Raw genomic sequence first — 24,418 nt, 5'->3', positions numbered from 1 at the left:
TCAACAGCGAATAAGAGAAATTGCACCCGGTGCCTTTGGGGCTTTGATTGACGGTGGGTTTCTGCTCAGAAGCAGCAGGAATTGAGAAGACAATGAACGAGACGGGAAAGCCAGCAAGAATCCTATCAGCTGAAAGCAGCTGAAGATTCTTTATAAATCAAGGTGGTTTATCAGAATGCATGGGAATGGTTGGGATGAGTAAGGACCACACACACCTGGAACCCTGCATCCATTCTTGGTCATCACATTATAAAATAGACGTTGAGACTTTGGGGGAAAAAGTGCAGAGAAGAGCAACTAAGATGATTAAAGGCCTGGAGACTAAAACATGTGAAGAATGGTTGAAGGATTGGGGTTTAGCTAGACTAGAGAAAAGAAGGACTAGGGGTGACATGATAGCAGTATTTGAGGGGCTACCTCAAAGAAGAGGAGGCATCAACCGATTCTCCAAAGCGCCTGAAGGCAGGACAAGAAGCAACGGATGGAAACTAGTCAAGGAGAGAAGCAACCTAGAACTAAGGAAGAAATTTCCTGACAGAACAGTTAATCAGTAGAACAGAAGTTGCCTCCAGAAGCAGTGGGTCCTCTATTACTGGAGGTTTTTAAGAAGAGACTAGACAGCCATTTGTCTGAAATGGTATAGGGTCTCCTGCCTGAGCAGGGGGTTGGACTAGATGACCTCCAAGGTCCCTTCCAGCTCTATTCTGATTTTATTTTTTATTTATTTATTTTCAGTATTTATATGCCGCCCAATCCCAAAGGACTCAGGGCGGCGTACAAAGTTAAAACAATGATAAAACAATAAAATAAAGCAGTCATACCGCGAGTCCGATCATATCCCATCATATTGATGGGAGGAAAGCTGTTAGGGAAGAACAAGGATGTGTGCATATGGACTCAAGCTGTGGAGTCCTTGGTGCTCTCTGAGCTTGGTTGTTTGCTTGTGAATGTTTCATTACCCAACTAAGTAACATCATCAGTACTCAGGAGTATGGGATTGCTCTCCATTTATATACAGTAGTTTGCCTAGCCGGTGTCAATGAGGTATGGTTAACTCCTTGGTGTTCCTTGGATAGGGTATTGCTTTCTGCTTGTTTGTCTGGTGTTAATCCTTGCTTATCTGAGGGTTTGCTGCTGGGGGAGAAAAAACGTCTTCTGATCTTTTTGCTTTCTTCTTAGCTTTTTATTGTTTCCTTTGAATGGTGGGTAAATGTTGTATATCTCTATGTGTCTATTGATGGCTGGTTTGTTCTGAATGGCAAACTTCTGGGAATTCTCTTATGTTTTTGGATTTAACTTGGGATAGGATGCTCAGTTTTCCAGTTAAAACTCTGGTTTAGTTCATCCCTATGTTATGAGATTGGGGAATTGTCATTGTGTGTCTATAAACTGGTATATAAAGAGGGAATACCTCACACTCACTAGCACTGAAGATGTTCCCTGGTTGGGTCATGAAATGTCTGCAAGCAAACAGCCAAATTTAGGGAGCTACATTCCTTCCTTCCTCTTCCCTCTCCCTTCTCCCTATCTTCTATCCATCCATTTGTCCATTCACTCACCTATTTCCTTCCTTCCTTCCTTCCTTCCTTCCTTCCTTCCTTCCTTCCTTTCTTCCTCCTATATCATCTATCTTCCTTCTTTCCTTTCTTCCTTCCTTCCTTCCTTCCTTCCTTCCTTCCTTCCTTCCTTCCTTCCTTCTCTCTATATCATCTACCTTCCTTCTTTCTTTTCTTCCTTCTTTCCTTCCTTTCTTCCTTCCTTCCTTCCTTCCTTCCTTCCTTCCTTCCTTCCTTCCTTCTTTTCTTCCTTCTTTCTCCGTATATCATCTATCTATCTACCTTCCTTCCTTCCTTCTCCCTATATCATCTATCTATCTCCCTCCCTCCCTCCCTCCCTTCCTTCCTTCCTTCTCCATATATCATCTATCTTCCTTCCTTCCTTCCTTCCTTCCTTCCTTCCTTCCTTCCTTCCTTCCTTCTTCCCTATATCATCTATCTATCTCCCTCCCTCCCTCCCTCCCTTCCTTCCTTCCTTCTCCATATATCATCTATCTTCCTTCCTTCCTTCCTTCCTTCCTTCCTTCCTTCCTTCCTTCCTTCCTTCCTTCTCCCTATATCATCTATCTATCTCCCTCCCTCCCTCCCTCCCTTCCTTCCTTCCTTCTCCATATATCATCTATCTTCCTTCCTTCCTTCCTTCCTTCCTTCCTTCCTTCCTTCCTTCCTTCCTTCCTTCTCCCTATATCATCTATCTATCTCCTCCCTCCCTCCCTCCCTTCCTTCCTGCCCTCCCTCTCCATCCTTCCCTCCTCCTCCTTCCTTCCTTCCTTCCTTCCTTCCTTCCTTCCTTCCTTCCTTCCTTCCTTCCTTCCTTCCTTCCTTCCTTCCTTCTCCCTATATCATCTATCTCCCTTCCTTCCTTCCTTCCTTCCTTCCTTCCTTCCTTCCTTCCTTCCTTCTCTCTATATCATCTACCTTCCTTCTTTCTTTTCTTCCTTCTTTCCTTCCTTCCTTCCTTCCTTCCTTCCTTCCTTCCTTCTTTTCTTCCTTCTTTCTCCGTATATCATCTATCTACCTTCCTTCCTTCCTTCTCCCTATATCATCTATCTATCTCCCTCCCTCCCTCCCTCCCTCCCTTCCTTCCTTCTCCATATATCATCTATCTTCCTTCCTTCCTTCCTTCCTTCCTTCCTTCCTTCCTTCCTTCCTTCCTTCCTTCCTTCCTTCCTTCTCCCTATATCATCTATCTATCTCCCTCCCTCCCTCCCTCCCTTCCTTCCTTCCTTCTCCATATATCATCTATCTTCCTTCCTTCCTTCCTTCCTTCCTTCCTTCCTTCCTTCCTTCCTTCCTTCCTTCCTTCCTTCTCCCTATATCATCTATCTCCCTTCCTCCCTTCCTTCCTTCCTTCCTTCCTCTCATCCATACATCTCCTCTCTTCTTCCCCTGCCCTCTTCTCCTCCCCACCCTTCCCCTCCTCCAACTGTCTCTTCTTCCCCCTCTTCCTGCTCTAAGCTGACCATCGCACTGATTAAGCCACAGCTGGCCTCTTGACTTGTGTGACCATACCCTCAGGACACCCCTGCCTCACAGCCTGTCCACTGAATTCAGAGAGTGCAGTCTAGCAGTTGATGTCTCGGACTAGGAGCTGAGAAATACAGCTTGAAGTCCAACAGTTGGACTGTTACAGAGGAAGAACTGGGGAAGGAGACTTACATGAACCAATGCAAAAAAGGTGGGACAACATATGAAGAACGGAGGCAGGAACTGGGTATGTCTAGTCTAATGAAAAGAAGGACTAGGGGTGACATGATAGCAGTCTTCCAGTATTTGAGGGGCTGTCACAAAGAAGGGGGGGGGTGTCCACCTGTTCTCCAAAGCACCAGAAGGCAGGACAAGAAACAATGGAAACTAGTCAGGGAGAGAAGCAATCTGGAATTAAGGAGAAACTTCCTAACAGTGAGGACAATTAATCAGTGGAACGACTTAATAATAATCATAAAGTTGGAAGGGACCTTGGAGGTCATCTACTCCAACCCCCTGCTCAGGCAGGAAACCCTACACCATTTCGGACAAATGGCTGTCCAGTCTCTTCTTAAAAACTTTCAGTGTTGGCGCATTCACCGCTTCTGGAGGCAGGTGGTTCCACTGGTTAATTGTCCTCACGGTCAGGAAGTTTCTCCTTAGTTTTAGGTTGCTTCTCTCCTTGATCATTTTCAATCCGTCGTTTCTTGTCCTGCCTTCAGGTGCTTTGGAGAATAGCTTGACTCCCTCTTCTTTCTGGCCACCCCTGAGATACTGGAACACTGCTATCCTGTCCCCCCTCGTCCTTCTCTTCATTAAACTAGACATACCCAATTCCAGCAACCGTTCCTTTAGAAGTTGTGGTTGCTCCATCACTGGAGGTTTTTAAGAAGAGACTGGACAGCCACCTATCTGAAATGGTATAGGTTCTCCTGCCTGAGCAGGGGGCTGGACTAGAAGACCTCCAAGGTCCCTTCCAGCTCCTATTCTATTCTAAATTCTAAACCCAACAATGGAAGCATTAAATAAGCAGGACACAGGCGCACAATTGGTGCCATGAAAGATTGCAGAAGACTTTTAATTCAAAGATTGCCCGCAGGAGTTGGAGCCCGGAAGACCAGCCCTATCTTTATCCATTTCCTTTTTCCAGATTGTCCTCAACTTACAGTCGTTCGTTTAGTGACCGTTTGAAGTTACAACGGCACTGAAAAAAAGTGACTTAGGAGGGTTTCTCCACACGTGCCATCGTGGCAGGATCCCGGGGGGGGGGGGTTGTCACCTGGTCAAAAGATCAAGACCCTTGGCAACTGATTCGTATTTATGATGGCTGCAGCGTCCCGGGATCACCTGATCCCGTTTTACGACCTTCTGCCCTGCAAAGTCACGGCGGGAAGCCAGATTCACTTAAGAACGGTGTTGCTAACTTATCAACTGCGGTGATTTGCTTGACAACGGTGGCAAGGGAGCTGTTCAGGTGGGGCAAAGCTCACTTCACAAATGGTTCGCTTAACAACCAAAAGCGGGGGGGGCTCAGTTGTCGTAAGCCGAGGACTACCTGGATCGCCTTCGCTCGCTTTCTCGTGGCTGCTTCCTTTGGTCATCTGCATCCCAGATGGGTTAGATTAAAGACACTCCCTCCCCCCCACTGGCTGGGGATGATGGGCCTTGTGCTCCTTCCAGACAGGCAAGGGAGAAGCTCATCTTTGGCCTTGCAGTGAACGAAAGAAGAGTTTAGCGCAGTGGTTCTCAGCCTGTGAGTCGGGACCCCATTTGGGGTCGAACGACCATTTCACGAGGTCGCCAAACAACGCAGTCCGCCCTTTTTTCCCCCTTTTCCTTAGCTGTGCTCCTCCCTTTTATTCTATTGGCTTTTGAAAGCCAATAGAAGAGACTCTCTTGAATAGAGTCTAATTCTATTGGCTTTCAAAAGCCAACAGGAATTGTCCAGGCTGTCTCTGCCCTGCTGAGCCCGCCAAAAGTCCCATTCTGCAAACGGGGCTGCACCCGTTGAGTAGTCCTCGACTTACGACCGGTTGAGTAGTCCTCGACTTACGACCGGTTGGGGGGGGTCGCGGCATTAAAAAGGTTGAGAACCACTGGTTTAGCGGGTCCCAGACATGTAAAAAAAGTGGGTTTCTGGAAAAAAAACAAACCCTGCTGACATTTGCCCATTTGGCCCTGGATCTATGTTGCCTCTGTGTGTGTGTGTATATGTGTGTGTGTGTGTGTGTGTGTGTGTGTGTGTGTGTCTGGATCTTCAAAGAAATCAGATCTTTGATATTTGAAAAATGCAGACTCTGGCAGAAAAAGGGGGCTTCATGAAGGAACGCAGCCGCCCGTTTTCACTGCTGCCGGGGAATGAACGTTTTGATATTTTTAATGGGGCTTCATCCCCGGAGGTTGTTAGGAAGATACTGGATAGCCACCTGTCTGGAGGGGTAGAGGGTCTCCTGCCTGAGTGGGGGGCGGGGGGGCTGAGTTGGACTAGGTATATGCATCATTTTTTGTCATGTTTATGCAGCGTATGTTGGAGGGAGTTATCCTCTGGGAGCGGAAAACAACGAAATTTCATTTCAATCTATGCTGATTAGTGTATGTTTAAAGTGACAATAAAGTTATTCTATTCTATTCTATTCCATTCCACTCCACTCCACTCCACTCTATTCAATTCTATATTTTCTAATCCATTCCATATTTTCCATTCCATTCCTATTTCTGTTTCTATTTCTATTTCTATTTCATTCCATTCCATTTAATTCCATTCCATATTTTCTATTCTATTCTATTCTATTCTATTCTATTCTATTCCATTCCATTCCATTCTATTCCATTCCATATTTTCTATATTCTATTCTATTCTATTCCATTCCATTCTATTCTATTCTATTTTACTCCACTCCACTCAATTCCATTTCATTCCATATTTTCTATTCTATTCTATTCTATTCTATTCTATTCTATTCTATTCCATTCCATTCCATTCCATATTTTCTATATTCTATTCTATTCTATTCTATTCTATTCTATTCTATTCTATTCTATTCTATTCTATTCCATTCCATTCCATTCTATTCCATTCCATATTTTCTATATTCTATTCTATTCTATTTCACTCCACTCCATTCCACTCAATTCCATTTCATTCCATATTTTCTATTCTATTCTATTCCATTCCATTCCATTCTACTCCACTCCACTCCACTCCACTCAATTCCATTTCATTCCATATTTTCTATTCTATTCTATTCCATTCCATTCCATTCTACTCCACTCCACTCCACTCCACTCAATTCCATTTCATTCCATATTTTCTATTCTATTCTATTCTATTCTATTCTATTCTATTCTATTCTATTCTATTCTATTCTATTCCACTCCACTCTACTCCACTCAACTCCATTCCAATTGATTGAAATCCCATTTCCGGGTTCTTTAAAATGAACTTTTTAGAGCTCTGAAGAAGGGCAAGTTGTATTTTAGGGCCTGGAGTTACAATTGATTTTTCACGATTTCTCTGGGCTCAGAAGATTATTGCGGCGAGGTCTGTTGGGTGCCAGGAGATACAATTTTAGGGTTGGAAGAGATTTTGGAGGTCTTCCAGTCCAGCCCCCTGCCCAAAATAGGAGTCCTTATACGATCCCAGACAAATCGTTACTCAATCTTTTCTTGAAAACCTCCAGTGATGGAGGATCCGCAACTCCAGGAGGAAATCTCCTCCGTTGTTTAGTTGTTCTGTCAGTAAATTCTTCCTTCCTTCTAGGCTGTTTCTGTCCTTGATTAGTTTCCATTGGTTGCTTCTTGTCCTGCCTTTAGGGGCTTCACTCCCTCTTCTCTGTGACAGCCCCTCAAGTGACAGATGACAGCTTTCTCATTAGGCTAAACATACCTAGTTCATCATACAATTTAGCCTCCAGACTATTCATCCTGGTTTGTTTAGATAGTAAATAATAGATATAGGCAGGCAACCGATAGATGATCAATGGTAAATGATAGATGATAGGTAGATGGATTGATGATGATGATGATAATGATGATGATGATGGTGATGATGATAATAATAATAATAATAATATAAAGTTGGAAGGGACCTTGGAGGTCATCTAGTCCAACCCCCTGCTCAGGCAGAAAACCTTATACCATTTCAGATACATAGATGATAGATAGATAGATAGATAGATAGATAGATAGATAGATAGATAGATAGATAGATAGATAGATAAAGGTAGGTAGGTGGGTGGGTGGGTGAGTGGGTGAATATCTACCTACCCACCTCTCTCTCTCTCTCTCTCTCTCTCTCTCTCTCTCTCTCTCTCTCTCTCTCTCTCTCTCTAACATAAAAGGAACGGTTGCTAGAATTGGGTATGTCTAGTTTAATGAAGAGAAGGACAAGGGGGGACATGATAGCAGTATTCCAATATCTCAGGGGCTGCATAAAGAAGAGGAAATCAAGCTATTTTCCAAAGCACCTGAAGGCAGGACAAGAAGCAATGGATGGAAACTAATCAAGAGAGAAGCAACCTAGAACTAAGGAGAAACTTCCTGACAGTGAGAACAATTAATCAGTGGAACAGCCTGCCTCCAGAAGCAGTAAATTGCTCCAACACTGGAAGTTTTTAAGAAGAGATTGGACAGCCATTTGTCCGAAATGGTGTAGGGTTTCCTGCCTGAGCAGGGGGTTGGACTAGATGACCTCCAAGGTACCTTCCAACTTTACTATTATTATTATTATTATTATTATTATTATTATTATTATTATTATTATTATTATTATTATCTATTTATCTATCTATCATCTATCATCTTTCCATCTCTATCTCCCCTTTCTTTCTCACCATTCCTCCATCCATCCATGTACTCATCTCTATCCATCCATCTATTCACCCACAAACACACACACACACTCACACAGAGAGAGAGAGAGAGAGAGATGTGCAACCCTGAGGAAAATTATCTGTTTGAAGACACGTTTCATTTTTGTTTGTTTGAGGCAAGGAGCATACAACATTGCAAAACATTGCAAAGGTGCAAAAATAATAATAATAATAATAATCAAAGGATAACATTGCAATCAAAGGATGAGATTTGCCTTGGTGCACGATCGTAAAACACTCCAAAACTGCTGATCAGAACAATTCCTTTAGCCTCCCTTCCCACTCACGTTGCTGGCTTTTACCATGTCAGTGTAGAGATTTTTATTTTATTTTATTATCCCTTATTTTTATGTTTCAATAAGATACCCAGAGCGGCCGGGATGAAGTATTTAACTGAAATATATTGGCTAAATATTTACCCAGACAAATGCATGTTTGACTAGATGTTAGATGCAAGTTTTTAAAAAACACATGGAAAGAGAGCTGAAGGTGTTTCAGGCTTTGGAGCGTCTGAGTTGTATTCTGGATTTTTCACGACCACCATGAGGTTTGAGGTTTGAAAACTGAAAGATGCCAGGGCCTCAAATTTCTATCCAGTCCCTTGCTCCTGGATCTGACAACCTGGCTTGGATTTCTAGAGGGTGCAAAAAGTGATCTGAAATGAGGGTGGGGAGAGTGGGGGTGGGGGTGGAAGAGAAAGCTGCAAATGACTCCTGTCCTAGTCCAACCCCCTGCTCAGGCAGGAAACCCTACACCATTTCGGACAAATGGCTGTCCAGTCTCTTCTTAAAAACTCCCAGTGTTGGAGCATTCACCGCTTCTGGAGGCAGGTTGTTCCACTGGCTAATTGTTCTCACTAACAGAAAGTTTCTCCTTAGTTCTAGGTTGCTTCTCTCCTTGACTGGTTTTCATCCATTGCTTCTTGTCCTGCCTTCAGGGGCTTTAGAAAATAGCTTGACTCCTTCTTCTTTGGGGCAGCCCCTGAGATACTGGAAGGCTGCTATCCTTCCCCCCTCGTCCTTCTCTTCATTAATCTAGACATACCCAATTCCAGCAACCGTTCCTTATATGTTTTAGCCTCCAGCCCCCCGATCATCTTTGTTGCTCTTCTCTGCACTCTTTCTAGAGTCTCGACATCTTTTTTACATCGTGGTGACCAAAACTGGATGCCGTATTCCAAGTGTGGCCTTACCAAGGCATTGTAGAGTGGTATTAATACTTCGCGTGATCTTGATTCTATCCCTCTGTTAATGCAGCCTAGCACTGTGTTGGCCTTTTTGGCAGCTGCAGCACACTGCTGGCTCATATTTAAGTGATTGCCCACTAGGACTCCAAGATCCCTCTCACAGTTACTAATATTGAGCAAGGTACCCCCTATACTGGACCTGTGCATTTGGTTTTTCTTGCCTAAATGTAGAACCTTGCTTTTTTCACGGAACTGAAGAACCAAAGAAGCTTCTTGGATGAGGAGTGAAATGTATTCAAGAAAGTTGAGCTGCCTTTTCCAAAAGCACCTTCCGGATTCATTTCCATGTTTTGAGTCATCCTAAATCAAATTCTCTTTGGGCCAAAGCCTTTTTTTTCTTTGCATCCTTTGAGACTCCATAGTGCTGACTCAGCTTATTTTTGTTGGTTTGATGGATCGTATCCCGCCTTTATTATTTTAACAAATAATTTAAGACGGTGAATATGTCCAATATTCCTTCTTCCTTCTATTTTACCCCCAAGAACAACCGTGTGGGGTGGGTTGGGTTGAGAGAGAGAAGGACTGCTTCAAAGTCACTCAATCTGCTTTCTTGTGGCCAGCTGGCCCAGAAGGAAATATCTCTAGTTATAATTTAAGTGGAGGAGACTGATAGTCAAGCAGCCTAGAATCATACAATTGGAAATGTACTTAGAGGTCATCCAGTCCAACCCCGGCTCCGTGTGGGATCCAGATGAGCATCCACTCGCTACTGCCTGAATGCTTATCAAAAGGAAATGGCCTTTTTAAACATTTTGATGGGCCACCTAATAGTAAATAGTCCCTGATTTACAACCGTTTATTTAGCTGTGCATCGGCAGCGGACCAGACTAGAAGATCTCCCAAGTCCCTTCCAGCTTCTATTCTATTCTATTCTATTCTATTCTATTCTATTCTATTCTATTCTATTCTATTCTATTCTATTCTATTCTATTCTATTCTCAATAAAGATTCCATTCTATTCTATTCTGTTCTATTCTGTTCTATTCTGTTCTACTTTCTGTTCGATTCTATTCTATTCTCAATAAAGATTCTATTCTATTCTATTCTATTCTACTCTACTCTATTTTCTATATTCTGTTCTATTCTATTCTACTCTATTTTCTATTTTCTATTCTATTCTATTCTATTCTATTCTCAATAAAGATTCTATTCTATTCTATTCTATTCCATTCTATTCTATTCTACTCTATTTTCTATTCTATTCTACTATTCAATTCTATTCTACTCTACTCTATATTCTATTTTCAATTCTATTCTGTTCTATTCTATTCTCAATAAAGATTCTATTCTATTTTGTTCTGTTCTGTTCTGTTCTACTCTACTCTACTCTATTGTATTTTCTATTCTATTCTCAATAAAGATTCTATTCTATTCTACTCTACTCTACTCTACTCTATTCTATCTTCTCTTCTCTTCTCTTCTCTTCCCTTCCCTTCCCTTCCATTCTATTCTATTCTATGACCGTCGCTTTTTCCCAAGAGGATTACATAATCATAATTCGGACACCTGGCAACTGACTCATATATATGACGGTTGCAGTGTCCCGAGGTTACACAATCCCCTTTTGCGACCTCCTCACAAGCAAAGTCAGTGGGGGGGGAACCAGATTCACTTAATCACCGGGTTACTAACTTATCAACTTCAGTGGTTCACTTAACAACTGAGGCAGGAAAGGTCGTAAAATGGGGGAAGTCTCACTTCACAACCGAAATATTGGGCTTCATTTGGGGCCAAAAGTCAAGGATTGCCTGCATATAGAAGTGCTTGTATTAAATGACATTATTCGGGAAGATCCAGAACTAGAATGATATAGGCGTCAAAGAGGAGGAGGAGGAGGAGGAGGAGGAGGAGGAGGAGGAGGAGGATTTAGCAGAGCAATTGATATTAGTTTTAAAAATAGTTTTAAAAAAATGCAATTTAAGAGGAGAGAAGCAACCTAGAACTAAGGAGAAACTTCCTGACAGTGAGAACAATTAATCAGTGGAACTCCTTGCCTCCAGAAGCGGTGAATGCTCCAACACTGGAAGTTTTTAAGAAGAGACTGGACAGCCATTTGTCCGAAATGGTGTAGGGTTTCCTGCCTGAGCAGGGGGTTGGACTAGATGACCTCCAAGGTCCCTTCCAGAATGATGATGATGATGATGATAATGATAATAACAATGATGATGATGATAATGATAATGATGATGATAATGATAATAATGATAATGATGATAATGATGATGGGAAGGGATCTTGGAGGTCATCTAGTCCAAGCCATTGCTCAGGCAGGAATCATTATCATCATTATCATCATCATTATCATCATCATCATTATCATCATCATCATTATTATTATCATTATTATCATCATCATTATCATTATCATCATCATCATCATTATTATTATCATTATCATCATCATTATTATCATCATCATCATCATCATCATCATCATTATTATAAGAGTTACTTTGTCAATTAAATATAATCCAGAGAGAAACTGCCGTCCCTCCGGAAGCCTTTCTCCGTTGTCTTAGACAACTGACTGTTGTGTCGGTAGTCCTCGACTTACGATACACAATTAAGCCTGAAGTTTCCGTTGCTAAATGAGACGTTCGTTAAGTCTTGTTTTACATCAAATGCCGTTAAGTGAGACATTTGTGAAGTGCGCTTTGCTCTTAATTTTACGGGCTTTCTTGCCACAGCTGTTAAGTGAATCACGGCGGGTGTTAAATTAGCCAGGCGGTCGTTAAGTGGATCTGGCTTCCCCCACTGACTTGGCTTGGCAGAAGGTCGCCCAAGGGGATCACGTGATCCCCCGGGACCTTGCGACCATCGTAAATACGAGTCGGTGGCCAAGCGTCTGAATTTTGCACGCGTGACCAAGGGGAAGCTGCAGCAGTCCCCAGGGCGAACAACGGCCATGTTCAGCAACTTTTCCCAGTGCCGTCGTAACTTCAAACGGTCACTAAACGGACTGTTGTAAATTGAGGACGCCCCGGCGAGACCCGTCCCCATCAAAATGAAAGTCTCCAATGACTTTTCCTGCTGGAAAGTTGCAGGCGTTGGAGACCGGAAGGCGTGAACGGGACACACACACACACACACACACACACACGTTTGGTGGAAGCCATGGTTCGCTTTTCACAACCCTCAAGCAGTCTGCTGAGGTGTGCAGCCAGCCACAAATCCAGATTTTTTTTCCTTTTTCCTCCGTTGGGTGTGAAACCCGCCCTCCGAATCTGGCACAATGGTAGGTGTGGAAACAGCTGCTCCCGGGGTGCGCCTGAGAACGTGGGAAGCCACGCGCTGGGTGTTTGCGCGCCACGTGGACGTCGGGGTGGATTTGCTGGGCGCCGGAGAGTCGTGGTTTGTGACAGAGGGCGATGTGTCATGCTGTGAGGCAGGGGTGGGGTGGGGGGCTTGTTGTGACAAATGCCACAAGGAAAAGTGTTGCACGAGACTGTGGCTGCAAGGGAGCAGCCTGCGGAGAGAGGAAACTGGTGTTGGTGAGGACTTGCAGCTAGGGAAATTGCGTCCCTCGTACTCAGGTGTGCAGACCCAAAGCAGCCAGGCAGGAAGGGGTGGTCCAGGTGTGTGTGGATGTGTGTGTGTACAGTTGTGCACTGGTGATGGCTAGGAGATGCGTGGGACCTTTGACGTGAAGCGGAAGCCTGGAAAAACAAAACCCAAGTCCAATTTGCATCCTAAATCGGCCTCTTGCCTTCTTGACTTCTGGAGATCTCCCAGTGGTCTCCTCTCCAAAGGAAACACCCAGGCTGGAAGGGGCCTGAGGCCCCAGTGAAGGCCTTTGGGGTTCAAACTCCTGGCTGAACAGCAGGAGAAGGACGGGAGGAAGCGGAGAGGCATCCAGGTAGATTCAAAGTCACTTTTGAGGGGAGGGGGTTGCCTCTGCTTCTGCATTCCTTGCTGCCTTGGTGGGGGAGGGGGGAGAAAGGGAGGGCCACGTACGCCGTGGGCACTGGAGGGGGTGGGAGGCTGGTTGTGGTTGCGATGTTTCCTTCAGCAATGTGTTGGTGATGCTTGTTTTCTCTTCCCCTCCTGTCGTCCCCTTTTTTTCTCTCTCTGTCTCTTCCCCCCCTTGTGTGCCCGTGTGTCTTTCTCTCTCTCTCTCTCTCTCTCTATGTGTCTCTCTCCCCCCTCTGCACTCGCTTCCCCCTCCTCCCTCCTTTCACAGACCCTCCTCCTCCTCCTCCATCACCACCTCCTCCTCCTCTTCTTCCTCTTTCTCTCTATCTCAGCTTGGCGCCTGGTCCTGGAGGGGCTGCCGAACCGTCCCCGTGGATCCCTTCCGAACCAAATGCTTCTGTGACCGAGTCTCTACCTTCGCCATCTTAGCCCAGATTGCTGCTGACATGGTAAGTGCCTGCCAAAGGAGCATCTCTGCCAGCTAGCCAGCCAGAGCGGGAGACGAACCCTGAGCTTCGTATGCCCAAAAATGTAGAGGAGGGATAGAAAAAAAGAAAGAAAGAAAAAGGGAGGAAGAAAAAGAAGAAGAAAAGAAAGACGGTCCAGCCTGTGACATTTCCAGCTCGCTCAGTGCACGCCTGCATGTGGCAGAGTTGGGGTGTGTGTCTCTCTCTGTCTCTCTCACTCTCTCTCTCTCTCTCTCTCTTGGCGGGTGCATCGTAAAGCTTCGCGTGTCGGGGCGACCGTGACTGCATGCATGCTCCAGCTTAGCTAGAGAAAAGCCAGCCTTGCACATCTCCCAGCCGTGCATCGGCAGCCTTGCACAATCTTGCACCTTGTGAGGCGCGTTATCTCCAGGAGAGGCCAACCCCCTTCCCCTGCTCTCTTTGAGAACCGGTGACCTGAATAATCGCTGGGGGGATCCTGACTGCATTCAAATGTTATATTTCCCTTCGGTGGGGCCCAGCCTCTGCCTTTTTGACCCCTGTTCTCAGCAACGTCTGGGCTCCTGGGACCGGTGGGTGGGCTGGGGGCTGGCTTTGCTTGGTGGGGGGGAGGGTTGCAAATGGGGTCAGGCAGCGCTGAGATGCTTGGAGGGGCTCCGGGTGTCCAGGCCTGGTTTGTGAGATTTGCAGCAGACCGGTTGGAGGATGGAGCTGGCCTCCTTGATCCGTTGGAAGGAGGGCTGGGAGTTTAACTCCTTCTCCACCAGCTGGCCGGCGTCCAGCTTCAACTTCAACATTTGGCTCCAACAATCTGAGATACTTTTGGTGGTCTGTAAGGTCTGGAGGCCTTCTTCACCCTCTACACCATTTTTGGGGGTGGGGTGTGAGGTGCAAGCTTTGGTCTGGCCCCAAAGAACGGAAGTTTTGATGTAGATTTTGCCCAGATGTGTCTTTCCAGGAATGGTGGGAATCTGTGTAGAAAGTTGGGGCAGAATATTATTCAAGAATATTGCAATAGAATAGAGCTGGAAGGGACCTTGGAGGTCTTCTAGTCCAGCCCGCTGCTAAAGCAGGAGAAACTATACCATTTCAGACAAGTGACCGTCCAGTCTCTTCTTAAAAACTTCCAGCGTTGGAGCATTTACCGCTTCTGGAGGCAGGTTGTTCCACTGGTTAATTGTTCTTACTATCAGGAAGTTTCTCCTTAGTTCTAGGTTGCTTCTCTCCTTGATTAGTTTCCATCCTTTGCTTCTTGTCCTGCTTTTGGGTGACTTTGGAGAACAGCTTGACTCCCTCTTCTTTGGGGCAGCCCCTGAGATATTGGAAGACTGCTATCCTGTCCCCCCTTGTCCTTCTCTTCGTTAAACTAGACAGACCCAATTCAATCAACTGTTCCTTATAAGTTTTAGCCTCCAGATCTCTTAATCATCTTTGTTGCTCTTCTCTGTACTCTTTCCAGAGTCTCAACATCTTTTTTACTTTGTGGTGACCAAAAATGCAGTATTCCAGGTTGCTTCTCTCTTTGGTCATTTTCCAACCATCGTTTCTTGTCCTGCCTTCAGATGCTTTGGAGAATAATTTCACCCCCTCTTCTTTGGGGCAGGCCCTCAAACACTGGAAGACTACTCTCATGTCACCCCTATTTTCTTTAGACTTAGCTAGCCAAACCCCAAACCCTGCAGCCCTTCTTTGTAGGTTTTAGGAACGCAAATGGTTAAAACTGGCTTTGTCAAGATCAGAAGTCTGGGCGAAAGAATGTAGATAATGGATTTTTGGGTTGGTTGGCTTGTTTCTCTAAAGGTTAGCTTCATTTCTGGATTTAGAAAAGTCAGCTGCTTGTTCTGGGTCAAGTTAAAAAATTGCCCCTCTCCATCCGACATCCCTCGGGCGGCTCTCGGCTTCCCCCCCCCCCCCCCCATCCTTCTGGGTTGAGCTCCTGGAAGTCCTTTTGAGATTCTCCTCTTTGTTTCTTCTCCCCAACCAGGAAAGGCAAAGAGAAGATCGTGGGGATGGGCAAATGGAGGTTTCCTGGTAAAAGGCAGGTTTATTATTAGAAACACTAATGTATTTGGTCCACTAGTTGCCATGGAAACATCTGCACTGAAGTGGCTTTCGAAGTACAAGGGTGTCTAAGCTGGCAGGAGGCCCAAAGAATTGGGGCAGGAGAAGATCTGAAAGGGTGGTGGGCAAGATGGTTGTCCACAGTGGGGAACTGTCACATCGTCCAAACCACCAAGTTATCCCGTTTCTCGGCGGCGAAGGAAGGAGGGAGGGAGGGGACCGTTATCTAAGTAAACAAGGTTTGGCCAACGTGGTCATCAGTTGGTCATGATCCAAGTGCTCTCCAAGTCAATGTTTTTTCTGCCCTTCATTCTTCACGTCCATCTTCACCAAGTTGACGTCCGCCAAGAACTCCCAATTGTTTGGAGGCCTCCCCACTTCTAGAAGGCACCCGGACAATTTAACCTACAACTCCCTCTTCCTCAATCTTATTTCCTCCTCTCTTTTTCCTCTTGGTTCATCTAAACCCTGGCTTATCATTGCGGGAATAAGCCATGATCCGGCTGTGGCTTAGATTGCTCCTCTGTTCTCCATCTGCTTCCCAAAGTGGAGAAGTTTATTTTTTTTTCTCTCTCTCTTTTTGTTATATATCAGAACGGGTTGTGTTGCCTGAACTGAGACAAAGTGTGTCTCTTCTCTTAACGATGATTTGTTGCAATAAACCAAGGTTCAGGTTGAAGCTGGCTTATTGTGGGTCATTTAAGGTTTACTTATGTTAAGTCTCCTTCAAGTCCAGCAAGTTTGGACAAAAAGGTTTATGGGCAGAAATGGGAAGAATAACAGAATAACAAAGTTGGAAGGGACCTTGGAGGTCTTCTAGTCTAACCCCCTGCTTGGACAAGAGACAGGTGATTGTCCAGTCTCTTCTTAAAAACCTCCAGTGATGGAGCGCCCACAATTTCTGGAGGCAAGCTGTTCCACTGGTTGATTGTCCTCACTGTTAGGAAATTTCTCCTTAATTCCTGGTTGCTTCTCTCTTTGGTCAGTTTCCAACCATTGTTTCTTGTCCTTCCCTTTGATGCTTTGGAGAATAGTTTGACTCCCTCTTCTTTGTGGCAGCCCCTCAGATACTGGAACACTGCTATCATGTCACCTCTGTTTCTTCTTTCCTTTAGACTAGCCAAACCCAAGTCCCGCAGCCGTTCTTCATATGTTTTAGTCTCCAGGCCTTTGATCATCTTTGTTGCTCTTCTCTGATTTTTTTTTCCAAACTCTCAACATCTTTTTTGTGATATGGTGACCAAAATTGGCTGCAGTATTCCAGGTGTGGCCTCACTGGGGTTTTATAAAGCGGTACTAGTATTTCACGTGATCTTGATTCTATGCCTCTGTTTAAACAACCCAGGATTGTGTTAGCTTTTTTGGCTGCTGCTGCACACAGCTGACTCATAGTCAAGTGATCGTCCACTAGGACTCTAAGGTGCCTCTCACTGTTACTGTTTTTAAACCAGGTCTCGCCCAGTCTGTATTTGTGCCTTTGGTTTTTCCTGCCTAAATGTAAGACGTTGCTTTTTCTCTTGATCGAAGGTGATTTTAGTCAGTTACATTCTGTTTGTTTTATCCAATTATTTGCAGCTTTCTATCTAAAGCATAAGTATGAGTTTTCTCAATCTGCATTGAACAGTTGGGATAAAGGAGTGTCTTCTTGTTGTTGTTAGTTGCAAAGTCACGTCCGACCCATCGCGACCCCATGGACAACGTTCCTCCAGGCCTTCCTGTCCTCTACCATCTTCTGAAGTCCAGGCCTACTCCTTCAGTGACTCCATCCAGCCACCTCCTTCTCTGTTGTCCCCTTCTTCTCTTGCCCTCCATCTTTCCCAGCATTAGGCTCTTCTCCAGGGAGTCCTTCCTTCTCATTAGGTGGCCAAAGGACTTGAGTTTCAACTTCAGGATCTGGCCTTCTAAAGAGCAGTCGGGGTTGATCTCCTCCAGGACTGACCGGTTTGATCGCCTTACAGTCCAGGGGACTCGCAGGAGTCTTCTCCAGCACCATAGTTCAAAGGCCCCATGGACAGTACCAAAAGGCAAAAGGGGGTGTCTAGTACACCCCAATGCCCATTAAATCCCAAATTGCATTACTGGTTGCAGTTGTTGTCATTTGTCATTACAGGGACTCCTTGAATTATGACAATTTGTTTAGCAGCCTTTCCAAGCTGGTAACCACCCAAATTTTGAATCACCTAAACACAGGAATATTTCCATGATTAGGAGTGCAACGACCAACCATAACCCCCTTTTTTTCCAATGCCTTTGTAACTTTCGATGGTCATTAAATGAATGATTATAAGTTGAGGACTGCCTATATAATCCGAGTGGCTGCAAACGATGTGAAATTATTTGTTAGGTTAATGAAAACGACTCTCTTCGAATAGAATTTTTTGGCTAGAGATGATTTGTCTAATATTTTGAAATAGGTGTGGACAGAAATGTGGTCCGATAAAAATGTGCTAAACGGGGTTACAGGTAATCTTTGACTTATCGCCACAATTGAGCCCAAAATTCTTGTTGTTAATTGAGACAATTGGTAGGTGAGTTTTGCCCCATTTTACAGGCTTACAACAGTTTGTTTCGTGTCTGTTCGAAATTACGACGGCACTAAAAAAATGACTTATAATCGTTTTTCACATTTACTGTATGGCCGCTGAAGCATCCCTCATGGTCACGTGATGTGCGGCAATGGATTCGTATTTATGATGGGATCCTCTTTTGCGACCTTCTGACGAACAGAGTCAATTGGGAAGCCAGATTCACTTAACAACCGTGTGACTAACTTAACAACTGCAGCGATTTGCTTAACTACGGAGGCAAGAAAGTTTCATAAAACGGGGCAAAAAAAATTACTAAACAAACGTCTCAGCTAGTGACATAAATTTCAGGCTCCGTGGTGGTCGTTAAGCTGAGGACCATCTGTACTACTTCTCTTGCAACATTTGTGAATAGAATAGAATAGAATAGAATAGAATAGAATAGAATAGAATAATAGGAATAGAATAGAATAGAATAGAATAGAATAGAATAGAATAGAATAGAATAGAATAAAATATAGAATATAGAATATAGAATATAGACTAGACTAGATTATAGACGAGAAAAGAAGAAAATATGGAATGGAGTGGAATAGAATAGAATATAATAGAATAGAATAGAATAGAATAGAATAGAATAGAATAGAATAGAATAGAATAGAATAGAATATAGAATATAGAATATAGAATATAGAATATAGAATATAGAATATAGACTAGACTAGATTATAGACGAGAAGAGAAGAGAATATGGAATAGAATAGAATAGAATAGAATAGAATAGAATAGAATAGAATAGAATAGAATAGAATAGAATAGAGCTGGAAGGGACTTTGGAGGTCTTCTAGTCCAGCCCCCTGCTCATGCAGGAGAACCTATACCGTCTCACATAGGTGAATGTCCAGTCTCCTCTTAAAAACCTCCAGTGATGAAGCACCCACAACTTCTGGTGGTCAGCTGTTCCACTGGTTAATTGTCCTCACTGTTAGAAAGTTTCTCCTTAATTGCAGGTTGCTTTTCTCCTTGATCAGTTTCCATCCATTGTTTCTTGTCCTGCCCTCTAATGCTTTGGAGAATAGCTTGACTCCCTCTTCTTTGGGGCAGCCCCTCAAATACTGGAACACTGCTTATCGTGTCTCCCCTATTTCTTCTTTTCTTTAGACCAGCCAAACCCAAGTCCTGCAGCCCTTTGTATGTTTTAGCCTCCAGGCCTTGGATCATCTTAGTTGCTCTTCTCTGAACTTTTTCCAAACTCTCAACATCTTTTTTTGTAATATGGTGACCAAAATTGGCTGCAGTATTCCAGGTGTGGCCTTACTAGTGAATCACTGCTGTGTTGATGATGTGACCATGGAGATGGTGCACCAGTCGTAAGTGTGAAAAACGGTCGCAAGCCATCTTTTTTCAGTGGCATTGTAACTTCAAACAGCCACTAAACGAAGAGTTGTAAGTCAAGGACTTTCAATCACGATTTTACTGGCTTTTGTCTGAGTGTCTCCAGAACTGATGATGCTCTGGAGAACTTTCAACACCTGGATCTTGTCCCAAGCTCTGAGTAAGGATGGTGGGTGGTCCTGCTGCCTGTGTGGCAATTTGTTTAATGCCTCGCCCAGATCTGCCATCTGTTTATTGTTTTGTGGAGGTGGTTATTTCTCATGTTGTGTTGTTTTGTGAGCCACATAGTCAGGAGTTGTGTGGCAGCTAAACTGAACCAATAAATAAGTGTATCTGCGTTGACCATAAACCTAACTTATTGCCCAGGTTAGATGGAACATCAGTGTTACATTTTTTTTTATTTATTTTTATCCCACATTTACTATTTTCTATAAATAACTCAAAGTTAGCTAATACTCCTTCCTCCTTCAGTTTTCTCTACCATAATAATTCTGTGAGGTGGGTTGGGCTGAGGGAGAGGAACATGCTCAATGTTGCCCAGCCAGCTTTCATGCCTGAGGTAGGACTAGAACTCACTGCCTCCTGGTGGTTCGCCTAAAGTCACTCAACTGGCTTTCATGCACAAGGAAGGACTAGAACTCACTGTCTCCTGATGATTGGTCCAAAGCCACCCGGTCAGCTTTCATGCCTGAGGCAGAACTAGAGCTCACTGTCTCCTGGTGATGGGCCTAAAGTCACTCAGTCAGTTTTCATGCCTCAGGCGGAACTAGAACTCACTGTCTCCTGGTGGTTGGCCTAAAGTCATTCAACTGGCTTTCATGCATAAGGAAGGACTAGAACTCACTGTCTCCTGATGATTGATCCAAAGTCACCCGATCAGCTTTCATGCCTGAGGCAGAACTAGAACTCATTGTCTCCTGGTGATTGGCCTAAAGTCACTCAGTCAGCTTTCATGCCTCAGGCGGGACTAGAACTCACTGTCTCCTGGTGATTGGCCTAAAGTCACCCAGTCAGCTTTCATGCCTGAGGCGGAACTAGAACTCACTGTCTCCTGGTGATGGGCCTAAAGTCACTCAGTCAGCTTTCATGCCTCAGGCGGGACTAGAACTCACTGTCTCCTGGTGATTGGCCTAAAGTCACCCAGTCAGCTTTCATGCCTGAGGCGAAACTAGAACTCACTGTCTCCTGGTGATGGGCCTAAAATCACTCAGTCAGCTTTCATGCCTCAGGCGGGACTAGAACTCACTGTCTCCTGGTGATTGGCCTGAAGTCACCCAGTCAGCTTTCATGCCTGAGGCGGAACTACAACTCACTGTCTCCTGATAATTGGTCCAAAGTCATCGGTCAACTTTCATGCCTGAGGCAGGACTAGAACTCACTGTCTTCTGGTGATAGGCCTAAACTCACCCAGTCAGCTTTCATGCCTGAGGCAGGACTAGAACTCACTGTCTCCTGATGATTTGCCCAAAGTCACCCGGTCAGCTTTCATGCCTGAGGCAGGACTAGAACTCATTGTCTCCTGGTGATTGGCTTAAAGTCACTCAGTTAGTTTCATGCCTGAAGCAGGACTAGAACTCACAGTCTCCTGTTGATTGGTCCAAAGTCACCCAGTCAGCTTTGATGCCTAAAATGGGACTAGAACTCACTGTCTCCTGGTGATGGGCCTAAAGTCACCCAGTCAGCTTTCATGCCTGAGGTGGGACTAGAACTCAGTATCTCCTGGTGATTGGCCCACAGTCACCGAGTCAGCTCCCATGCCTGAGGCGGGACTAGAACTCACTGTCTCCTGGTGATTGATCCAAAGTCATCCAGTCAGTTGTTATGCCTAAAGTGGGACTAGAACTCACTGTCTCCTGGTGATTGGCCTAAAGCCACCCAGTCAGCTTTCATGCCTGAGGTGGGACTAGAATTCACTGTCTCCTGGTGATGGGTCCAAAGTCATCCAGTCAGCTTTCATGCTGAAAGCGGGACTAGAACACAGCCTTCTGGTGATTGGCACAAAGTCACCTATATGGCCTTCAGGTCTAAGGTGTGACTAGAATTCATCATCTCCTGGTGATTGGCCCAAAGTCACCTACATATCCTTCACAGCCCATTTTTATGTAGTCTTGACCCCTAGAAGGATTCCAAATACAGATCATCCTCGTTTAGCTATTACACTTGGGATTTCAGTCATTATACAAAGCAGTCACTAAGTGAAACCACAACTGGGCTTACTATTTTCCTCCAGCTTTCCAGCCTTGTGAAAATTGTAAATGTGAGGATTTTGTCACAAATATATATTTTTTTTCAACCTTGTCGTACATTTGGACAGTTGTTTAAATGAAGCCGGCTATTAAGATACTTAAATTTAGGAGCTGGAGCAGTGGGATTGTGCATTGAGCTGGAACACACAGTTGTGTTGTTTGGTACCAGAGCGCTGCCTCTTGCGTGAGGCAATCCGTGCTCTGATTGGTTGCGGTGCGTGTGGAGGGGGAGATTCCTTTTTCCCGCCTTTTTGTGTCCTCTGTATGCCCTGTGATTTACCTCAGGATGCTCCCGTTTGCCCGACGATCTTGTTTGCTGCAAAGATTGATGTAACATATAGTTATTTATATAAAACTACAAATTCATGTCAGTGCTTCTGACTTCATTTAGGCACCTGCTGCACAATTCCCGGGCACGGTCGCTAAACCACGATCGCCTGTAGCCCATTTCCAGTTTTGTAGCTGTGCTTTTCCAGCATATAAGCCATTTTGAACACAATATGCTAGAAATCTGGTTGCACCCAGCCCTCCTCCACAGCACCCAGCATGCTGGGAGTCTGCCGTGTTTGCTTTCATGCCCTTCGCTGCCCGTCCTGTTTCACACAACCAGGCACATGATGCAAGCAACGATTCCCAGTTTCCGTTTTTGCATTTCAGACATGCCTCATTCGAGCAGGGAGTTTATAATGCCTTGAATGCTGAGGTAGGATCCGTAGCCATTTGAATTCTTTTCGAATTAGAAATTCTTCTTTTTTAATGAAAATTTTTAGTTTATTCTAAGATTAAAATACAAAATGCCGAAGTATTAAAAAAACCACACACACAACAAAAAAGACATTAACAAAAAAAGGTCTTTAAAAAAAACCTAACACGAATACACACAACATCCTTTCTAGTTGAATGCTGATTAGTATAATACAGCAATGTTGGTTTTCCACCCCTAGTGAAAAAGGCCAAAAGAATGTTAAACTGTTAAACTACTAGATCCACTTAAAAATGGTTAGCCTGCCACCTCTAAACTATAGTCATAACAAAATGGTTAATAGAAAAAAACAACAATAACAACGAACGTGTTATGTAAAAATACAAAAGTAGTAAAAACTGTGATCAGTAATAAGACAAAGACAAAGAAAGTTAAAATTGCAAAACCCTCTGTTAACAAACTCTTATTATAACCAACTTGTACAAAATTTACCATGGCTTAAATCAATCATCCCAAATATTAACTCTAATTGGTCCCGGATCAAATATCTAAGTTTGCTTCTTTAACTGCTGATTGGTTGAATACAATAAGTCCAGTCATGTAAAAATATGAAAGTAATACAAATTGTGAACAGTAATAAGAGAAAGACAAAGTTAAAATTGCAAAAACCCTCTGTTAATAAACTCTTATTGTAAACTCGTACAAAATTTACCACGGCTTCAATTCTCAATCATCCCAAATATTAACCCTAACTCGCCCCGGATCAAATATCCCAGTTTGTTACTTTAAAGCAGGGGTAGTCAACCTTGGCTCTGTTATGACTCGTGGACTTCAACTCCCAGAATTCCTGAGCCAGCTTAGCTGGCTCAGGAATTCTGGGAGTTGAAGTCCACGAGTCATAACAGAGCCAAGGTTGACTACCCCTGCTTTAAACTATCTCTTATCAATAACAGATTGATTGAATACAAGATGTCCAGTCTCCAAAGCCAATCTATCTTCCCCCTTGAATCAGAAATTCTTGAACAAATGGTCCGGAGCAATCGTGCAGCACCTTTTTTTTCCAATTGGCAACTTTTATTAAAAGGCATAAGTGTTGGTGAGCTACAGCTGATGCCTCTGAATATAATTTCTTAGTCAGAAGAGCTGCTAGCAGACCCCTCCTGAGTTTGGAATGTTCACACCCTTTTCCTCCCACAGTGAACAAACGTGAAAAAAAAAAAAACAACCCGGTTTATTTCTGAGTTTCTGAATCTTGCCCTGAAGTTCTCCGATTAAAAATAGCATTTATTAGGGTAGTTTTTTTGGGGGGAAAAATAATTATTAGGGAAATTAGGAGAGATGTAACGAAATAACAGATGCTCTTTGATGCTCTTCTCTTTAATCTCTTTCTAGAACCTCAGCATTGTTTTTGTATTGTAGCGATCAGAACTGGAAGTAGAATTCCAAGCATGACCACATATAAAAATTTCAGATCCATCTCCTTCTATGCTTAGCTATTAGGAGGGGATTCTTTTTTCTAGAGAGGGAGGGAGAGTGAGAAAGAGAGAGAGAAGATAGATAGATAGACAGAGAGACTGACAGATGGACGGACGGACGGACGGATGGGTAGGTAGGTAGGTAGGCAGATAGGCAGATAGATAGATAGATAGATAGATAGATAGATAGATAGATAGATAGATAGATAGATAGATAGATAGATAGATAGATGAGTAGGTAGGTAGGTAGGTAGGTAGGTGGGTGGGTGGGTGGGTGGGTGGATGGATGGATGGATGGATGGATGGATGGATGGATGGATGGATGGATGGACGGATGGACGGACGGACGGACAGATGGATGGATGGACGAGTAGGTAGGTAGGTAGGTAGGTAGGTAGATAGATAGATAGATAGATAGATAGATAGATAGATAGATAGATAGATAGAGTGAGTGAGTGAGTGAGTGAGTGAGTGAGTGAGTGAGTGAGTGAGTGAGTGGTGGGATTCAGCCGGTT

At 44.0% G+C, this 24,418-nt stretch overlaps 1 protein-coding gene across 10 annotated transcripts in view; it reads left to right on the top strand.

Annotated features, from left to right (window-relative positions):
- The window catches only part of ADGRB1 (adhesion G protein-coupled receptor B1), a 281,838-nt gene that overhangs the window by 173,504 nt on the left and 83,916 nt on the right, over window positions 1-24,418 (top strand). For all 10 annotated transcript variants that reach the window (XM_039357090.1, XM_039357092.1, XM_039357084.1 and 7 more), the window contains one exon: window positions 13,321-13,501. In XM_039357090.1, the coding sequence (XP_039213024.1) occupies window positions 13,321-13,501 (181 nt within the window). The remainder of the gene's footprint in view (window positions 1-13,320; window positions 13,502-24,418) is intronic.

The sequence above is a fragment of the Crotalus tigris genome, unplaced genomic scaffold, assembly GCF_016545835.1.
Source record: "Crotalus tigris isolate CLP2741 ecotype Arizona unplaced genomic scaffold, ASM1654583v1 scf7180000018864.669028, whole genome shotgun sequence".
Lineage (NCBI taxonomy): Eukaryota > Metazoa > Chordata > Lepidosauria > Squamata > Viperidae > Crotalus > Crotalus tigris.
This window is presented reverse-complemented; position numbering and strand designations above follow the sequence as displayed.